At 40.6% G+C, this 16519-nt stretch overlaps 1 protein-coding gene across 1 annotated transcript in view; it reads left to right on the top strand.

The window, feature by feature from the left end:
* The first annotated feature begins 1205 nt into the window (after positions 1–1205).
* The window catches only part of rims1b (regulating synaptic membrane exocytosis 1b), a 64980-nt gene continuing 49666 nt past the window's right edge, over positions 1206–16519 (top strand). Inside the window, exons 1-2 of the mRNA XM_053616188.1 lie at positions 1206–1435; positions 14217–14430. Coding sequence (XP_053472163.1) covers positions 1272–1435; positions 14217–14430 — 378 coding nt within the window. The 5' untranslated portion in view covers positions 1206–1271. The remainder of the gene's footprint in view (positions 1436–14216; positions 14431–16519) is intronic.

The following is a 16519-nucleotide window of genomic DNA, read 5'->3' as shown; positions in this document are numbered from 1 at the left end:
TCTAACCAGAGCGATTAACCTAAGAAAGATGATGTCTATATACAACCCTGATACAGCTAAATATTTGGTGCAGCTTTTATATGGCCTATTATTGGTATTTTTAATGATATTTTAATACCATGTTTGTATCATACTCAAGAGAGATGTAAACATGTCGTAATGTGACCACTGGGAGTAAGACATGCCTCATTGTAAATACATACTGTAGGTGTTATCCTGTCTGTTTGTAATTCTAACTATTCAAATGAATTTTTTAAAAGTTGTTGAACAAAAAGAAACGCTTTATGGGGTGAAAATAGATTCTGTGCTATGTATTACATTTGCTTCCCTGTTGTTTATTTGCACAACAAATAACATTAAAAGTGACATTTTGAAAACAAGTAAGTCGAATGCAGCTATAATTTTACACCATTGACAGGTATGGTTAAAAAACAAAAAAAAACAAAAAAAAACCCCATATTTATCACTTGTCCAAAACAGATCGTCCAATAGACCTATCCATGGAGCAGGGGACTGCTAAGTCAAGTCAGAAAATCTATCTTTTAAAATACTAAGAGGTATATTTGCCCAAGTTTTCGATTCGCGCTTGTGATTCAAACAGAGATTCGGAAGAATCGATTCGTTAAAGAATAATCCATCACTGATCACTGATGCGCCACCGAGCTCACACCAGGCGCGCCCGTGGATCTATGGGAAGGGGAGAAGGAGTGAACGGACGGCTGGCTTGCTGTCTCCCGTGCTTCTGACTTGACCATCTCTCCTCGGGATCAGTTTTAAAGGGAGCGCCACGTGTTTGTTTTGCGCGACGCCGCTCTCATTTTACGCCCGCGCCAGATGTGAGACCTAAAGGCGAGATGCTGAAAGAAAGATAAGGAAAGAACACCGAGAGCACATTGAGCACAGAGAGCACAGAGAGCACTTACGCCGCTGTCCAACATCTCAGACACCAGACTGGAGCGTAAATGCCGGAGTTCCAGCATCCGCGTCGCGTAGAGAACATGGGCTTCCCGTAACCGGAGGTGGAGGGGAGAGGCGGGGAGACGGGGGGGTTGGGGTGGGGTGGGGTGGGGGGTGGAAGAGTGCGAGAAGAGAGCAAGATACAAGATAGGGGTGGGAAAGAGGGAGGAAAGGTACCGAACGAGCGGAGACAAAAGCTCAATGGTGGGCACCCGCAAGCATGAGCCGCTGTACGGGAGCGCCAAGCGTGGCCTGAGGCAATACCGCCAGTAGGACACGCACCGGAGGGCGGGAGGGAGGGAGGCGGAAGAAACATGGCCGCCTCGGTAGGGCCCCAGGGTGGCCCGCGGGCTTCCCTTCCGGCTTCTATGCCTGACATACCGGACTTGAGCCACCTCACGGAGGAGGAGAGGAAAGTAATCCTGGCGGTGATGGCGCGCCAGAAGGAGGAAGAGGAGAAGGAGCAAGCCATGTTGAAGTAAGGCTGGATTATCTCATTCCACACTCACACGCCCATTCACAAGTGTAGTGTAGGAAAGAAGGAAAGAAAGAAAAAAAAGAGAGGGGGGAAGGGGGGGTGCGCTTCACGACATAACACACTCCTCCCTGCCTTACATCATTCCTCTAAAACGGTGTAAAATTGCATTCTGTATCCTTCATATCAATGTAACACCATGTGAATGTTGCATACACAGTGCAGCCTGTGCCTGTTATGCTTGGATATAGACACGGTATTCACAAAGGACAGACTCACTATAGAAGTGTGTTTAGTCGTTAAATGTGTGTGTGTGTGTGTGTTGGCTGAAGAGAGAGTTACAGGTGTGGGGGAAATGGGGCGTGACGCACAGGGGCTTGAGGATGAATCATAGGCTGCATCCTATATCTCCTGTATACTAGTGTATTAAATAGGGCGGTTAAAAAAAGAGTACGCTATTCCAGATATGGTCCTGCTTTTACACCCTACTGAGTATTGTAGTAAGCATCGCCGTAGCCGGTGTAATCAGTGTGTCTCCGTCGACTAGTCCTTCTTCCGTGTGGCCGACATAAAAGAACTACAAAGCTCGCACAAGGTTAACATCCCCTCAGACGCACACACACACAAATTGTCGATAATATTTCCTCAGAGTTTCAATAAATAGTCTACAATTTTTTTTTAAGAGAAAAAAGCTATGTCTTCATCGAAGCGCCGAGCGCGCGCGCGGGGTGTGGTTGGCAATTTCAAACGTAACCGTCGCTCTCGAGACGATGCGCGCGAGCGCTCACATTTAGCCTCACTTGATAATCAGCACCACCGTTTCTAAAACAGTACTAGTATTTCTTATTGTCACACTTGGTCTCTTTTCAAATAGTCGGGAGTGACCGTGACGGTTTCTTTCGTGCTCATGGCTTGTAGTTTCAAACGGAAGTGACGTTAAGGGTGGGGAAGAATGAGGCCAACATGTTGTGTAATTTTTCAGCGCCAAACGTCGAATGAAATGTCTGACGTCGTCCAAAAGGGGACTGAGTCATAGCCAATGCTTTATCACGACTTTGTACACTGATTAGGTCTACATCAACACACAATACAATTGTAGACAAACAAAAAAACATCTGATTGTCCTACTTAATGTATCTTTATATCTGTCTGTCAACAGTCTCAGGGGAAAATAGATAGAAGTAAGTGTTATACACACTAAAGTCTGTTTTACGCAGTGGTATTTTTAAGATTATTACTTGTGACATGGTAAGAGAAGATCTCGATACAAATTTGGCTGAATTCATTCATTCATTCGCCTTTATTTAACCAGGTAAAAACTTTCTGCGATTAAAAATCTCTTTTCCAGAAGTGACCCGGCCAAGATGAGCATCCAGGGACGTTCTCACAGTTGCGAAACATGACAATATCAGTACACAATTAAAAACACTTGCAGTTTGATTCTTCATTTAACAGCTCACACATCAAAAGTTTAAACGTGTTCATGCACACCAAAGTCTGCATCTTGAATTTTGTAAAATGTTCCAATCACTGGGTGCGGCATAAAGCTTGTTTTCCGAATTCAGTTCATACAAATGGAACTGGACGGGTATACATGTTCTGTGAACGCAAAGAATATACCCCAGCAATTTTCTGTTGAGTCAAGGAGCAAAGATATGAAGGCAACAGACCCAAAATAGACTTGTAAATAAACAGATACCAATGCTTAAGTCTGCATATCGATAATGAAGATCAACATACTCTATTATACAGCTCACAATGATGAGTTGTGAAATGACAGTTTGTTATAAACCTGAGAGCACCACGATAAAGAGTGTCTAATTGAAGTTACTTCTCATTGAAGTTTGGTAGGCGCCAATTTATACAAAACATCTCCATAATCAAGAACTGGCATGAAGGTGGCAGAAACGAATCTCTTTTCTGAATCTCTTTTCAGACTGTACACGTGCTGCCACACAAGACTATACTATAATAGGGAGTGAGAGAGTGAAAGAGTCTGATATTATCCTATAAGAGGAAAAGGGATTCTGGACTGATGGAGATTAGCTTTTTTTTCTTGCTCAAAAGGCAATGCGTTTATTTGCTCTATAATTTGGTAAGAAGCTAGTGAATAATCGATAGTCGTCTGATTTATCTGTGTGTCATCCATATCATTGAGAAGACGCTTAGCTAGAGATTGTATAGCGGGTATAGTGACTAACAGGGTGTGCCGGTGAATTTCAAACTCGATCATGTATATTGAATTATATGACCATTCAAGCTTGCATCGTAAAGATAATATTTACCATGTTATAACTGTCATCCTGTTACAGCAGCTATTTACAGAACGGCATCAATTATATTCATTCATCTCCTTTCATTTAAAAAGAGATGGGATTTATATGAAACCAAGGTGGACTTGGTTCCCAGATGGCACAACAATAAAAGCTTTTAACATAGCATCAGGAAATATTGAGTTGACCATCTGCGAAAAGCAGACAGAGCATAATTGGCCTGATTTCTGGGTGGGGGAAGATGTCATTCCCTCTCTTTCCAAATTACATGGAAGAGAGTGCTGTTATTACTCTCCTCTAAGCGTGTTCAGCTACATGACTGTGCATGGCCGGAGGAAGTATGTGTTAGCCCTCACCCTCCCAGTCTGTAATGTGACAGGGGAAAACTAGCAGTAGCAGTGATAATTGGCAATGACTAAGCTGGGGGATGAATAGGGAATGATAAAAGATAACTCTTAGCTAAGTGCTGTAAAAAGAGGTATATATGCCCTGAATATGGTAGAACCGTAGTATGGAGTCTGGTGAATAGATGCTGATCAGTAATTTGTAGGATGTTCCACTATGGTCAGCAAATCTCCACAGGTTGCTGTTATTCCTCAGCCAATTATCAAGCCTTTAAAAGTTATTGACCTAGTCTGGCAATTAAAATCATTTCCTCCTTTCCCAGTCATTTCCTTTATTATTATATAAACAGTTCAAATGATCCTGAGGCATTAGTTTTAACTGTCTATGAGATTTGCTATGTACAAACTTTGGCTTATTTGTTTGTCCATGGTTTTAAAGAAGGATAGTGGTTCATGGTATATTTATTGGTCTCTTGGGCGTAGATATTGTGAGTAGACTAGGAGTGTACACATTTTCATTGGTTTGTTACTGAGAACAGACCATCTGGCAAAGATAACCCTATAAGGTCTATGTGTGTGCGGCCTTGAACACAGGCTAATGACTTCTCAGTATCAAAGAGAGGGTGAAATTTAAAAAAAGGATTGAAAATAGTACCTGATTAAAGAACATGTACAAAAAATACAAATGCTTTATGGTTATCCGAGTGGAGCAAGATTGACCATCATTACTCTTTAGGCTAGAACAGTCTATTTTAATCTTTGGTGTAAAATACATCACTCTGCCGATGAAAGGCTTATATTTGCTTCATGCCTTAAATGTGATGTGTTAGAAAATGCACTGAATCCTCAAGATCTTTGAACATAACAGTGTTCATCACTCTGTAACATTCAACCTAGGGATCTGGATTAGTTTCTTGGGGTGAAGCCACATGCATTACTGGATCATAATGTCAATACATGTACTCATCTGACCAGTCAAGAAAGTCCAATACCTAGCACAAATCTATGGCCCCATCTACATGTATAAATATATTTTTGAAAACATAGATTTACACCTACACATCTACACAAACAGCATTTTTGAAAATACACCATATGACCAAAAGTTTGTGCACACCTGACCATCACACCCATATGTGTTTCTTTTCCAAACTGTTGCCACAATGTTGAAAGCACACAACTGTATAGGATGTCTTGTATACAATTTCCCTTCACTGGAACTAAGAGGCCCAAACCTGTTCCAACATGACAATGCCCCTGTGCACAAAGCGAGCTCCATGAAGTCTTTTCAAAGTAGGTGGGAGAACTCGAGTGTCCTGTACAGAGCCCTGACCTCAACCCCACTGAACACCTTTGGGATGAACTGGAACCCCAACTGCACCCCAAGCCTCCTCACCACTGTCTGACCTCATTAATGTTTTTGTGGCTGAATGGGCCAACATCCCCTCCGTCACACTCCAAATTTTAGGGGAAAGCCTTCCCAGAAGAGTGAAGAACAATATAACAACATAGTGGGGTCTAAATCTTGAATGGGATGTCCAAAAAGCATGTTTGTTATGGTCAGGTATCTACAAACCATTAAGAGTATCTCTGTCCACACTTAAGAGCAAATGGGGGCCAGAATCCAGTGGAGATGTGCACATGGTCTATATCCCAAACTTGATATCTCTGCAATAATTCGTATATATGAAAATATTACACCATTACAGCGTTACAGGTTACCATATTTATCATAGGTGGCCTATATTGACATTTGGTAGTATGGAGTTTTGGCTGTAGGCCAGTTCTTTTGAATTGATTCGCTTAGTGCTTGCCTTTTGTTTTCCTTATAATAGAGCACATGTTGTGACCAAGAGTGCTAAGAGATCCTATTAGACCCTTTGTCATATATTTTGACATTATATGAGCTTGAGGCAACGTACAAGAGCGAATCAGTCAGCTTAGCAGTTGACACACAGTACTGCATTTTGAGGTGCAGTCAAACTTTGCTAATGCAGCACACAGTGACTCAAATGATGTCACATTACCTGGCTATTCTTTTCATTGGTAGCTGCATTATAGTTGGTTGAAATACCCCAGTCCAGTTCCAGGTTTAAGATTAGATTAGAGCTTCAGTGCCTAAAGTAATAACAGCCATCCAGAGTACAGACAGACCCCATAGGTTTTAAAGTGATCTGAGGCCCATAAACTCTCTGTATGCTCACAAACAGGAAATTACCAACACACATCTTGGATGAACACACTAGTTTGCTTTTAAATAAAATAAAATTTTACACATTTACATAATTAAAACGGTAGAGATTCATGCACTCATATGTTAGTTCATGAAAAGTCCAACTATAAAATGATAGAGTCTCATACACTTTGGTCTTTGAACCTAGAGTTGCTAGATTTTTTTCTTTTCAGGTCTGTTCGAATACTTTTAAAAATTACATTATTTGATACAAATGGTTGGTCAATAGTCATTCTACATCGTGCTTTTCATAGTTTGCCGTGCCATGACATTAAGAAGGCAGTCATTTGTGTCCAAAACCGAAAAGCATTGTTTAGAGACTATCACTAAGGTCTCCCTCTATTGCTCTTTTAATAATGCTTTATTGAACTATGATTTTAGAAACTGTTCATTTGTATTAATACTTATATTCACAAGCACATATTTTGCATGTCTTCTTTGAATAAAGAGCATCTGGAAACCTCACACAGAGAAATCTGGAAACTGTCACTACCTCAGCACTCCAAACATGCACTACAATATACGCTCAGCATGCGCTGCATAAGGGAATTGAATGACCATAGGGACAATATGACTTGGATGGCCACTTAAATCCCATGGTGAGCGGGTCAGACAAGCAGGTCAACACACACACACACACACACACACACAGAAACAAGCACAGGCTATGTATGATTGCTTTATCCATGTGCAGAAGATAAAACCCTGCCATCAACACAACTGACAGAAAAGACGCATCTTTGCTGCTGACATGCTCCTCGTTGCCATTGGTAATCAGCGACACCATGGAAACACAGGACCTGGGTATGCTCAGAACACTTTGGATCTTTCTTTAGCTCCAGAAGCTACAGCTGGTTTGTTTGTAGAAGTGTGAATTTGACACATATAAATGTAATCCTGGTGATTCTGAGGAATAATTTGCTCTTCATAGCTATGAGCTCAGTTTTTCCCCCCAGTTCTTACCATCAGTGGTACAGGACTAACAGCCATTGTCTGCATTCCAGCAGCTTTTAACCACAAACCCAGCTTAAATACAAGCGCAAAAATTCTGCTCACTCAGAACTTCTTCGCAGTAGACGAGACATCTTACCAAGCTAGGCTAGTCAGGAAAGGAAAACATCACATTATCATATTTTGTTGATGTTTTTTTTTCCTTTTGAAATGAGAAGACGGTTTCGTGGTTTCTTGGAGATAAATGGTAGTACTTAAATTATGAATTGGAGCTGAAAATAGCTCACATTTAGAAGCCTATATTGAAAAAAAATTCAGCTCCTTCACCAGCTTCTATTGATGTTCCAAATTTCTTTCTTCTCATTTAGTGGGCATGTGTGTGCAGCCATATGTGTGGTTGTGTGTGGTATTTGTTCATTGATGGGAACCTTTACAGCTGGAGTTCTTTGGTAAACATGTCACTGATGTAGCTAGTTAATTATTATGCCTGTACTTTCCTGTTAACTCACATGCATACATGTGTTTATATTTCTGAACCAATAACAATGCTTTAATAGAGTTTTGCACCCATTTTAAAAATGAAATGTGGGTGTAACAAAGACATCCATGTCATGTCAGAATTCACAGAAACAAATGGCCCAAGCAGTCTACCAGAGGTAGAACAGCTATGACAGGAAAAATGTGCATTATGGATGGGCCAAGGCTCCAAAAGTGGTTCAGAAGATCCAGTGGCTTGGAAGATGAGTTGGAGGCAGTCATAATGTTATTAAGGCAAAGGATCGTCATATAAAAACACATACAGGATATGAGTTATGTATACTCTGTCTATATATATATGTGTGTGTGTGTGTGTGTGTGTGTGTGTATATATATATATATATATATATATATATATATATATATATATGGAGAAAGGGCTGTGGCTGGTAGCCAGTCAAGTGCTTGAAAGCATAAAAGTTTAACGTAGAGGTATTCTGCATTCCTCTTTGTGTGCATCCAGTGAAGGAAATCTCTGGCTTGTACTTTTTAGTTTCCATCACAAACAGGAAACTACTTTAAATATGTGTATACAGTATATGTGTGATGGCTTTTTTTTATCTACAAGTCTGTTTAATCAGTCTATTTATCCACTGTAGCCACAGATTCCTGTTCTTGGCTGACAGGAGTGGAACCTGATGTGGTCTATTGCTGTTGTAGTCCATCTACCTCAAGATTTGCTGTGTTGCTTGATCTGAGATGCTTTTCTGCTCACTACGGTTGTACAGAGTGGTTATTTGAGTTACCATTATCTTCCTATCAGTTTGCACCCAAACTCTCTCACCAACAACCATGCCCCAGTCACAGAAATCAAATGAAATGAAATGTTTGATGTGAACATTAACTGAAGCTCTTGTCCTGTATCTGCATTATTTTATGCATTGCACTGCTGTTACATGATTGGCTGGATAATTGCATGAATGAGCAGGTATACAGCTGTTCCCACTTCAGTGGCAATAAGTATACATATAGCATGGGAAGTACATACATTGAGGTTAAAAAGAATCACCATCAGTATGATAAGACTGCAGACCTGCGAGGAAAAAAATCAAGAAGATTCAGGAAAGTGTTTTTGGCAGCGTTAACCCTATTCCAATTCGAAGGCAGCAAACTTGCTATAAATGAAGAGAGAGAGTGAGAAAGTGTGAGGAAGAAAACAGAGAGTGGGTAGACCTAGAGTCCATTACAAAAAGCACTTTATTCTATAAATACTTGAACAGCAAGCAAGTGCAACAATTTCTGAGCTTTAGTTGCACTTGTTATATTTGACTTAAGGTTAGTGAGATTTGCACATGAATTCATTTTTTTTTTTTTTTATAATACAGTAGTAGTTATAAAGCAATGCCTGATATCTCTCTCTCTTTCTCTCTGTCTTGTCTTCTCTGCCTTCATGACTCAACCTCAATATCCATACAACTGGAAAGGCAACACTCTGATTTACTAGAAATCGCAAGAAATAATTTGCACAAAAAAAAACCTTTCAAGTCGCATTAAGATCAGATTGCTCAGTCTTTCCATCAAGTTAAGTAGTTTAGCATTTCAGCAGCCAGTATAAGAGACGTGGAAGTGGAATACATGGTCACTCTTTCCATAGATCGGATCTTGCATTTACTATTAGGTCTGTATCGTTTGAAGTAGTCCTGCCCTTTAATAATTTTTTTTTTCCATGAGAAAGAAAGCCTTTGTCTAGTTTGCAGGTCTAATATTAGGAATCGAAACAAATTACATTTGTCCGTCCGTGTAAAGGAGAGAGAGAGGAAGCGAGATCGTCAAGGGACTTCCGGCAGCACTCATCTTCCCCCGAGGTCGTTTATCTTTCTGGTCACTTTCCTACTCTGTATATGCATATCACTCCTTCTATTTATTTTCTCATCCCTTCTTTCTCTCTCTATAGAATGCTCATTTCCCTGCTGTTCACAGGCACTCCTCTTACCGGGATAAGAATAGACACTGTATTATGAAACTGCACTTGCTGATCGATATGGTTTTCTGCCAGCATTGGTTCTTTGTTTTCCATCTATGAAGTAGAAAGCATACACATCTTGGGTGATATTCTGCATTGTTTTAATACATCAGAATTCATGTTGAGTGTTTAGTTCAGAGATCTAATAGTAGCGTTTTTGGGCAATTCACCAAAACATGATGAACCTAAGTGCTTTTGCTTAAACATTCATGAAATTTAGACAAAGGATAGTGTTTGTAATTGTGTAACCAACCTTATGTGTCAGGTTAAATATTTTGATCAATGTGCCCTAGGGCTAGTGCTGTAGCATATGGAATGGCTGCCATTTGAGTTTAAGGGGAAAGCAAACAGTATTTGAGACACAAAGTCTATGTTACAATGCAACTGTCAGCAACACAATATGAAAACCCTCTGTTGTTTACCTGAGAGTGGTGCCCACAGGCAAGTGCTTGATGACTGGGCCACCCTTGAAATGGCAACATGGAGCCATCTTGTGGGCTCATCAAGGGAAACTGGCGTTGTCATTTCTCTTCTGGTTTGGTAAGTGCTCAGTGTAGTGTGTGATATAGAAAGGTATAGTCTTGCATCCATAAACAGTATGGGCTTCAAAGTTCCTACAAGAGCTGGGCCTTAGGCTTGATGTGGGGATACTCACAGGTCCCAACCTGTGTTGCCTCTATGAAGTTTTGAAACTCATGAAGGAAGACTCTGACTGCTGTTTGTGTGTATGCACGAAATATCAGTTTGGTGTATTCGGCCTTCTTGGAGAAGGTGGAGCAGACATTCTAAAGGGTACCTCCTACTGACTCCATAGTGCTCCTGGGGGAAATTTTGGAGTTACCTGGATGGGTATGATTGGGAAGACTTTTGTGCAAGCCACGGACTGTCAATAACAAACACTTTGTTCAAAAACAAATTGCATATTAGCATACTTGGTACAAGAGCACCTTGCTCCTAAGTATACTCGGTAGCAGAGAATCAGTGATTGGTTGGCCATATGCATTTGGAGACTAAGGTAAAGAGAGCTGTCAAATAATCACAACTGGATTTGTCACACAGGGTTCCAGTCGAATTTACCTGGATGCATAGCAATCTGGACAAACCTCAGAGTAGAGCTGCAGCTCCTTCGAATTGAGAGGATCCAGCTGAGGTGGTTTGGGAACCTAATAACGTTGGCCCTAATTGGCTAGACTTGTACTGGGCATTTTTCAGATACCCCAGGGCAGACCCAGGACCTGCTGGAGAGAGTATATTTCATAGTTGGCTTGGGAACATCTGGGGATCCCCCAGGAAGTGCTGGAATCTGGGCTGGGATAGAAATATCTGGGCATGACCTTGTCCCACCAGGAAAAACAGAAGGAAAATGAAGGACTGAATGGAAGACTTCTGTTTTAAAAACGCCTAAGTATTGAGTATACCTTATACCAAACAAAGTGTCAATACAAAAACTAAATGAAAAAGATTGATTTTATTTACAGTCTACTTCAGGAGGCACAGTATGCTAAATACGTATGAATGGTGCAGGACATTTCCCTCCAATTTCCATGGCTAGCTACAGCCCTGATAAAGTATTGGATTCAGTTAGCCTGAAAGCATCCTGCATCTTGCAAGCTTTCACTTTTGTTTGCTCTAGCAACTTGAAGGAATTTTAACAAGCAAGATCAAATGTTTTTGGATTTATATGTATGAATTTCTAACAAAAGCTAGAAGTTGACTTGTGCAAAGACTTAATTTTGCAACTGGAAGACAATGCTAATTTCACAGACTTAGTCAGACTTTTTATACATTCGGGCAGTATTTTCTTTTTAGTAATAAATTCTATTGGACTACAGGGACGGATCAGCTAATGACAACTTAATGTAATAAGGGCATATGCACAAATAGTTCAATTAGGATTTACTGCCATAATTACTCCATAAACCAGGCTTTTTGAGATATTGTTGGTAAAAAAAAAGGTTGGTAAAATTATCTTGGCATATGGTATATACCTGGAATGTCTTTATGTGTTTGTTTGTCCTACCATATCTTTGCAACACTAAGGGTGAGAGAAAGAACTAGAGAAAAACAGCAATGGGAAAAACTGAAAGTGAGAAAGAAACCCTTCCAAGGCATCGGCCAAGAACCAGCTGGCAGGATAGAAATAGTCCCTCCTCTTCCCTCACACCGTACATTCCTTCTCTCCCGTCTCCCCCATCTCCAGGCTTTTCACCAACCATCTATCCATCCTCCCATTTCCCAATCGATCTTTTGCTCCAGTGTATTCATGGGTTGATAATTACCAGCCATGCTAAAAGAGTGGGACAGAGAGAGGAAGGGAGGAAACCCTGTTAGACACAGTTGATGAAAGAGGAAAGGAGAGAGGACTAGAAACTACAGGGAAGAAAGAAAAAGGACGAATGGGGCTTCCCAAATTTGGGTCTATGTTCTAAAGTCTCTTCCAGGATGACTCCGCCCCCAGTCACAGGGCATGAGGGCACACTGAATAATTTGCCATTGATGATGATGTTGAAAATGAAGCTATATGCAATGACCTTCACCAAATCTCAACACAGTTGATCACCTATAATATATTTTGGAGTGACCTGTTAGAGAGCATTCTTCACCACCATCATCAAAACTCCAACTGAGGGAAGATTGCTGTTCATCCAGTACAGCTCCAGAGACTTGTAGAATCTTAGTCAAGCCACTGTTCTGCCAGCTTTTGATGGCCCAAAGCCTTACTAAGACACTTCATGTCCAGAACATTGATAGGTATAACCAACTTGTACCTCTAACCAGCCATTTCTTGCCAGAATGAATACAATAAAAATATGTTTGTGGGTTCATAATAATTTTTACACACTGGAAGAAAATGGGAGTGGGGGGAACTATTAAGGCAGAAAAAATATTTAGTATGGCAGATGGATGTCTAATACAGAAATCCACGATTTCACCAGTAGCAGTTTGATGATTTTAAGCAGCTCTCTCTCTGTCTCTGTCTCTCTCTGTCTCTCTCTCTGTCTCTGTCTCTCTCTCTCTGTCACTCTCTGTCTCTCTCTGTCTCTCTCTCTGTCTCTCTCTCTCTCTCTCTGTCTCTCTCAGACACTCTCTGTCTCTCTTTCTCTCTCTGTCTCTCTCTGTCTCTCTCTCTCTCTCTCTATCTCTCTCTATCCTGTTCGTCTGCTACCCTCGACTGCTGAAATGAGCACAGCCTCATAGCGGTGTTTCCATGACGACTGTTGCCTGGGTCTCTTGCTACCATGACAGTTCCCATGGTGAGACGATTGACCCTGGAACCCTAGGATTCCTTATGATCTCCAATCCTACGTAACTCACACAGGTCAAAGTTCAAAGCCTATTAGTTAACTGACCTGGAATGAGTTCTGTTGTCCTAACATAACTGACTAACAGTGCATAACTTTGTCACTCACATCAAAGCCAAACTGTACACATGTATAGTGTTATGAAATATTAGTGCTCCAGGACCACAACGCAAAAATACAGGAGAATGTGGTTTAAAAGATGTCCAAAACATCCATCTCAATGTACAAGATCTCCACGCTTAGGGGCTGAGACAGGGCATTCAGACTTCATATTCATAGGTCCGTTCGCCACACCACCTCCCTTTACCATGCTACGTCATGGTTAAATTCCCTCTGCGTAACACCATCTTTCAGGCCAAGACATGCCAAAGTCACTTTAAGGCTCCAGCTACCTGGGGCTGCAGTCTGCTTCCTCTTTAGGTAGGAAGGCAGTGTGCTGCAAACACTAGTTAAAGGGCATGGAAGAGTGTCGAAGCTGCTCTCTGTGGAATGTGGATTTATATTTGTTTGCTTCAGCTTTCCGGGGAATCGTAGTGAGTCTCCAGCGGGTATGGCAGTGCACTACAAAAGGAGGTAAACTTTCATATTTGCCTTCGTTCCGGTGATTATTTATAGCTTGTGCGTTAAGGATTTGATATGATAACAAAAGATGTTCGGAGGATATGTTTAAAGGAAGTCTGTAGAGCAAAATATGGTCAGTGCTTTTCAACTAAATATTAGTTTCACCTTATCAGGATGGATTGGTTTGCTAAAAAATGGTAGCCCCTTTAACTATATATATGTTTTTTTAAATGGCAGTGTTGGTACTTACAAATATTTGTCTTTTAGATGCACTAGCTAAAGACCGTTCCAATTAGAAATGCTTTCTATACCATGGCCATGTCTTGTTTTTAAGTGAATTACGTTGTTCCTTGGTGATTCATGTTAAAGTGAAAAGTAAAAGCTCGCCGACCAGCCGACCTCGCATTTTGTCTGGAGTGTTTGTGTAATTGCTTACAGACTAAAATAAAATCTGTCTGACTCGATGACACTGTACACAGTAATGACTGCGGATTTATGAGGAGACACAGCTATCAAAGAAATGATCACGAGTGCTTTATTAGTATTCAGCTCCTGGATGGTCGACTGGACTTGAAGGAAGTTGTAAAATGTCTTTTGCTTTTTCTGTCTCTCACAACCAGGACGCTTCATCAGCAATTCGAGAGCTATAAGGAGCAGGTAAGGCGGATCGGGGCAGAGAACAAACGGCAACAATCCATCCACAAGGACGATGCCCCGACCTGCGGGATCTGCCGCAAGACCAAGTTTGCCGACGGCTGCGGGCACCTCTGCTCCTACTGCCAGACCAAGTTCTGTGCCCGCTGTGGTGGAAGAGTGTCTCTACGCTCCAACAATGTGAGGAACAGCCAATAAGCCTTTTTTTCTCTCTGCTAAACCATTCTCTGGTGTTATCACTGATTCATCCCATCCACCCTTTCCTTCCTTCGTTCATCCTTATCATCTTGTGCTGTCATGCCTCGTTGCTTGCCCTAATGCCTGGCTTCAGTCTTTGCCAACATGCTATATATATGTCAAAAATTCACTGTTAGATAGTTATTTAAATATACACACTCTCGCATACTAGGAATAGCTTTGGGCCAGGTTCCAGGTCCGGCACCATCCAAACATCTCAGAGATATGACCAGTCCAATACGTGCCAAGAAACAGATATTATTGGCTGGCCCTTTTTCATCACAGTTCATTCAGCATTGCATTTGCCGTTACATCAGTAAAGTGTTGATTGGGGTGGGCTCCAGCATCACGGCATGGGGTGGCATATTTTCAGCTCCTGACACACCCTGCTGTGTCTAAAACAAGCAATGTTCCCCTCACTTTACTTACCTGAGAATGGACTCGCCTCAAGTCATGCTGAGTACCAATCTGCCCTGGTTCCGGCCTGACCACTGAGGTGATGCCCCCTGTGGTCACATGACGAATAGCATAACGTTTTCAATGACTGGAGTGGAATGGAATAACTGTGACCAAGCTGCTCAAATGCATTTTTATGCACATATACAAAGATAATGGTGAAGTCTAGTTAATTTTTAAAAGGGATTATAAAATATTTTAAATGATAAAATAATGGAGGGCGAGCCATCTCACATTTCTCTCCCGAAAGAGTATGAAAGTCTTTGAATGCACACTAGTTAGTGTGTGTATAGTGTACATGTAGCTTAAAATGTAGCATTTTCCATACACATAGCCCTATTTTACACCATGCTAGTCTTTTTCACTGGTGGACGATATCTCTCCTTCTGAGAGAATATGATACTCATCTTGATGAGTGATCTGATATGTGAAAGATATATTTAAAGCACCCAGTGATTGTATGAAACTATTCCGAGCTTTATTGACGTGACGCGATGGGACAATACAATGTAATAGAATGTGATCCAGTATTATGCAAACATTCATTCATACATTCATTGATCTTCAATAACCGCTGTATCCTGCTCAGGGATTGTGTTGGATCCGGGGCCCATCCCAGGACACTATTTTGCCCAACACACACTCTTCTTAAATGGTGCAGCTATATGACAAATATTGAATAAACATTTTGATTCTTTACTGTCAGTTTAAGGCTAGTGTAAATTAATCTATTGCTAGATGAATATCAGTGAAGTAACTGGATTAATCGAAAGTGTTTTTAGACACAATTCAATCCCAGTGAAGTCTTCTTGTATACATGTATGCCAGTCCTTCCTCTGCATCTTCTAAACAAAGTAATGATCTTTTTAGTAGTTGTTAGTTAATAGAGCTGAAGTTGTTAAAAAATCATAAATAGTTTGCTATGTCAGTTCCAAAAAAAATCATAATAATTTAATTGGACAAAAGAAAAAGCACCCCAAACCTGCAAACCCCACCTGCTTTCCTCTGCTGCATGGCCTTCATTTGCATATTGAAATCTGATAGGCTTTTACATTTTATGACACAATAACAATTTCCCATCACATGTTCAGAACTAAGTTCAATGAGATTTCCAGTTACTCCTTTATCCTTTATTGTAAATAAGTCTGACAAGTCCGAGAAATGTAAATTTGGAGATAGATTGTTATTAGATATTATTAGATATAGATTGCTTTTACTAATATCACATCCAGGACACTTTGAGAAAGTTGAAGAAGGTACACATAGTGCTTCGTAAGCATACTTTAAATGTACACTTGAAGAACAATTTGATTTGAGGGGATTTAAAATAATTGATTTGTCTATGGGTTTCATACATAAGAAGCTATATTGGAATGGGGCTAAACTATCTACGTCTTATAGTTGAATGGAATTTGAATGCTCAGTCCATTTGTATTCAAATGATTATAGTACCCATTCTAAAACAACATCTTACTGTAGCTATGAAGCCCATATGCCAGCTAGATGAATGATTTTAATGACCTCAAACTAAAGTGTTAATCACATTTACATTTATAACACTCTTATGAAGCACTGC

The sequence above is a fragment of the Ictalurus furcatus genome, chromosome 26, assembly GCF_023375685.1.
Source record: "Ictalurus furcatus strain D&B chromosome 26, Billie_1.0, whole genome shotgun sequence".
Taxonomy (NCBI): Eukaryota; Metazoa; Chordata; class Actinopteri; order Siluriformes; family Ictaluridae; genus Ictalurus; species Ictalurus furcatus.
Note: the sequence above shows the minus strand (reverse complement) of the source record. Positions and strands in the feature narration are given on the sequence as shown.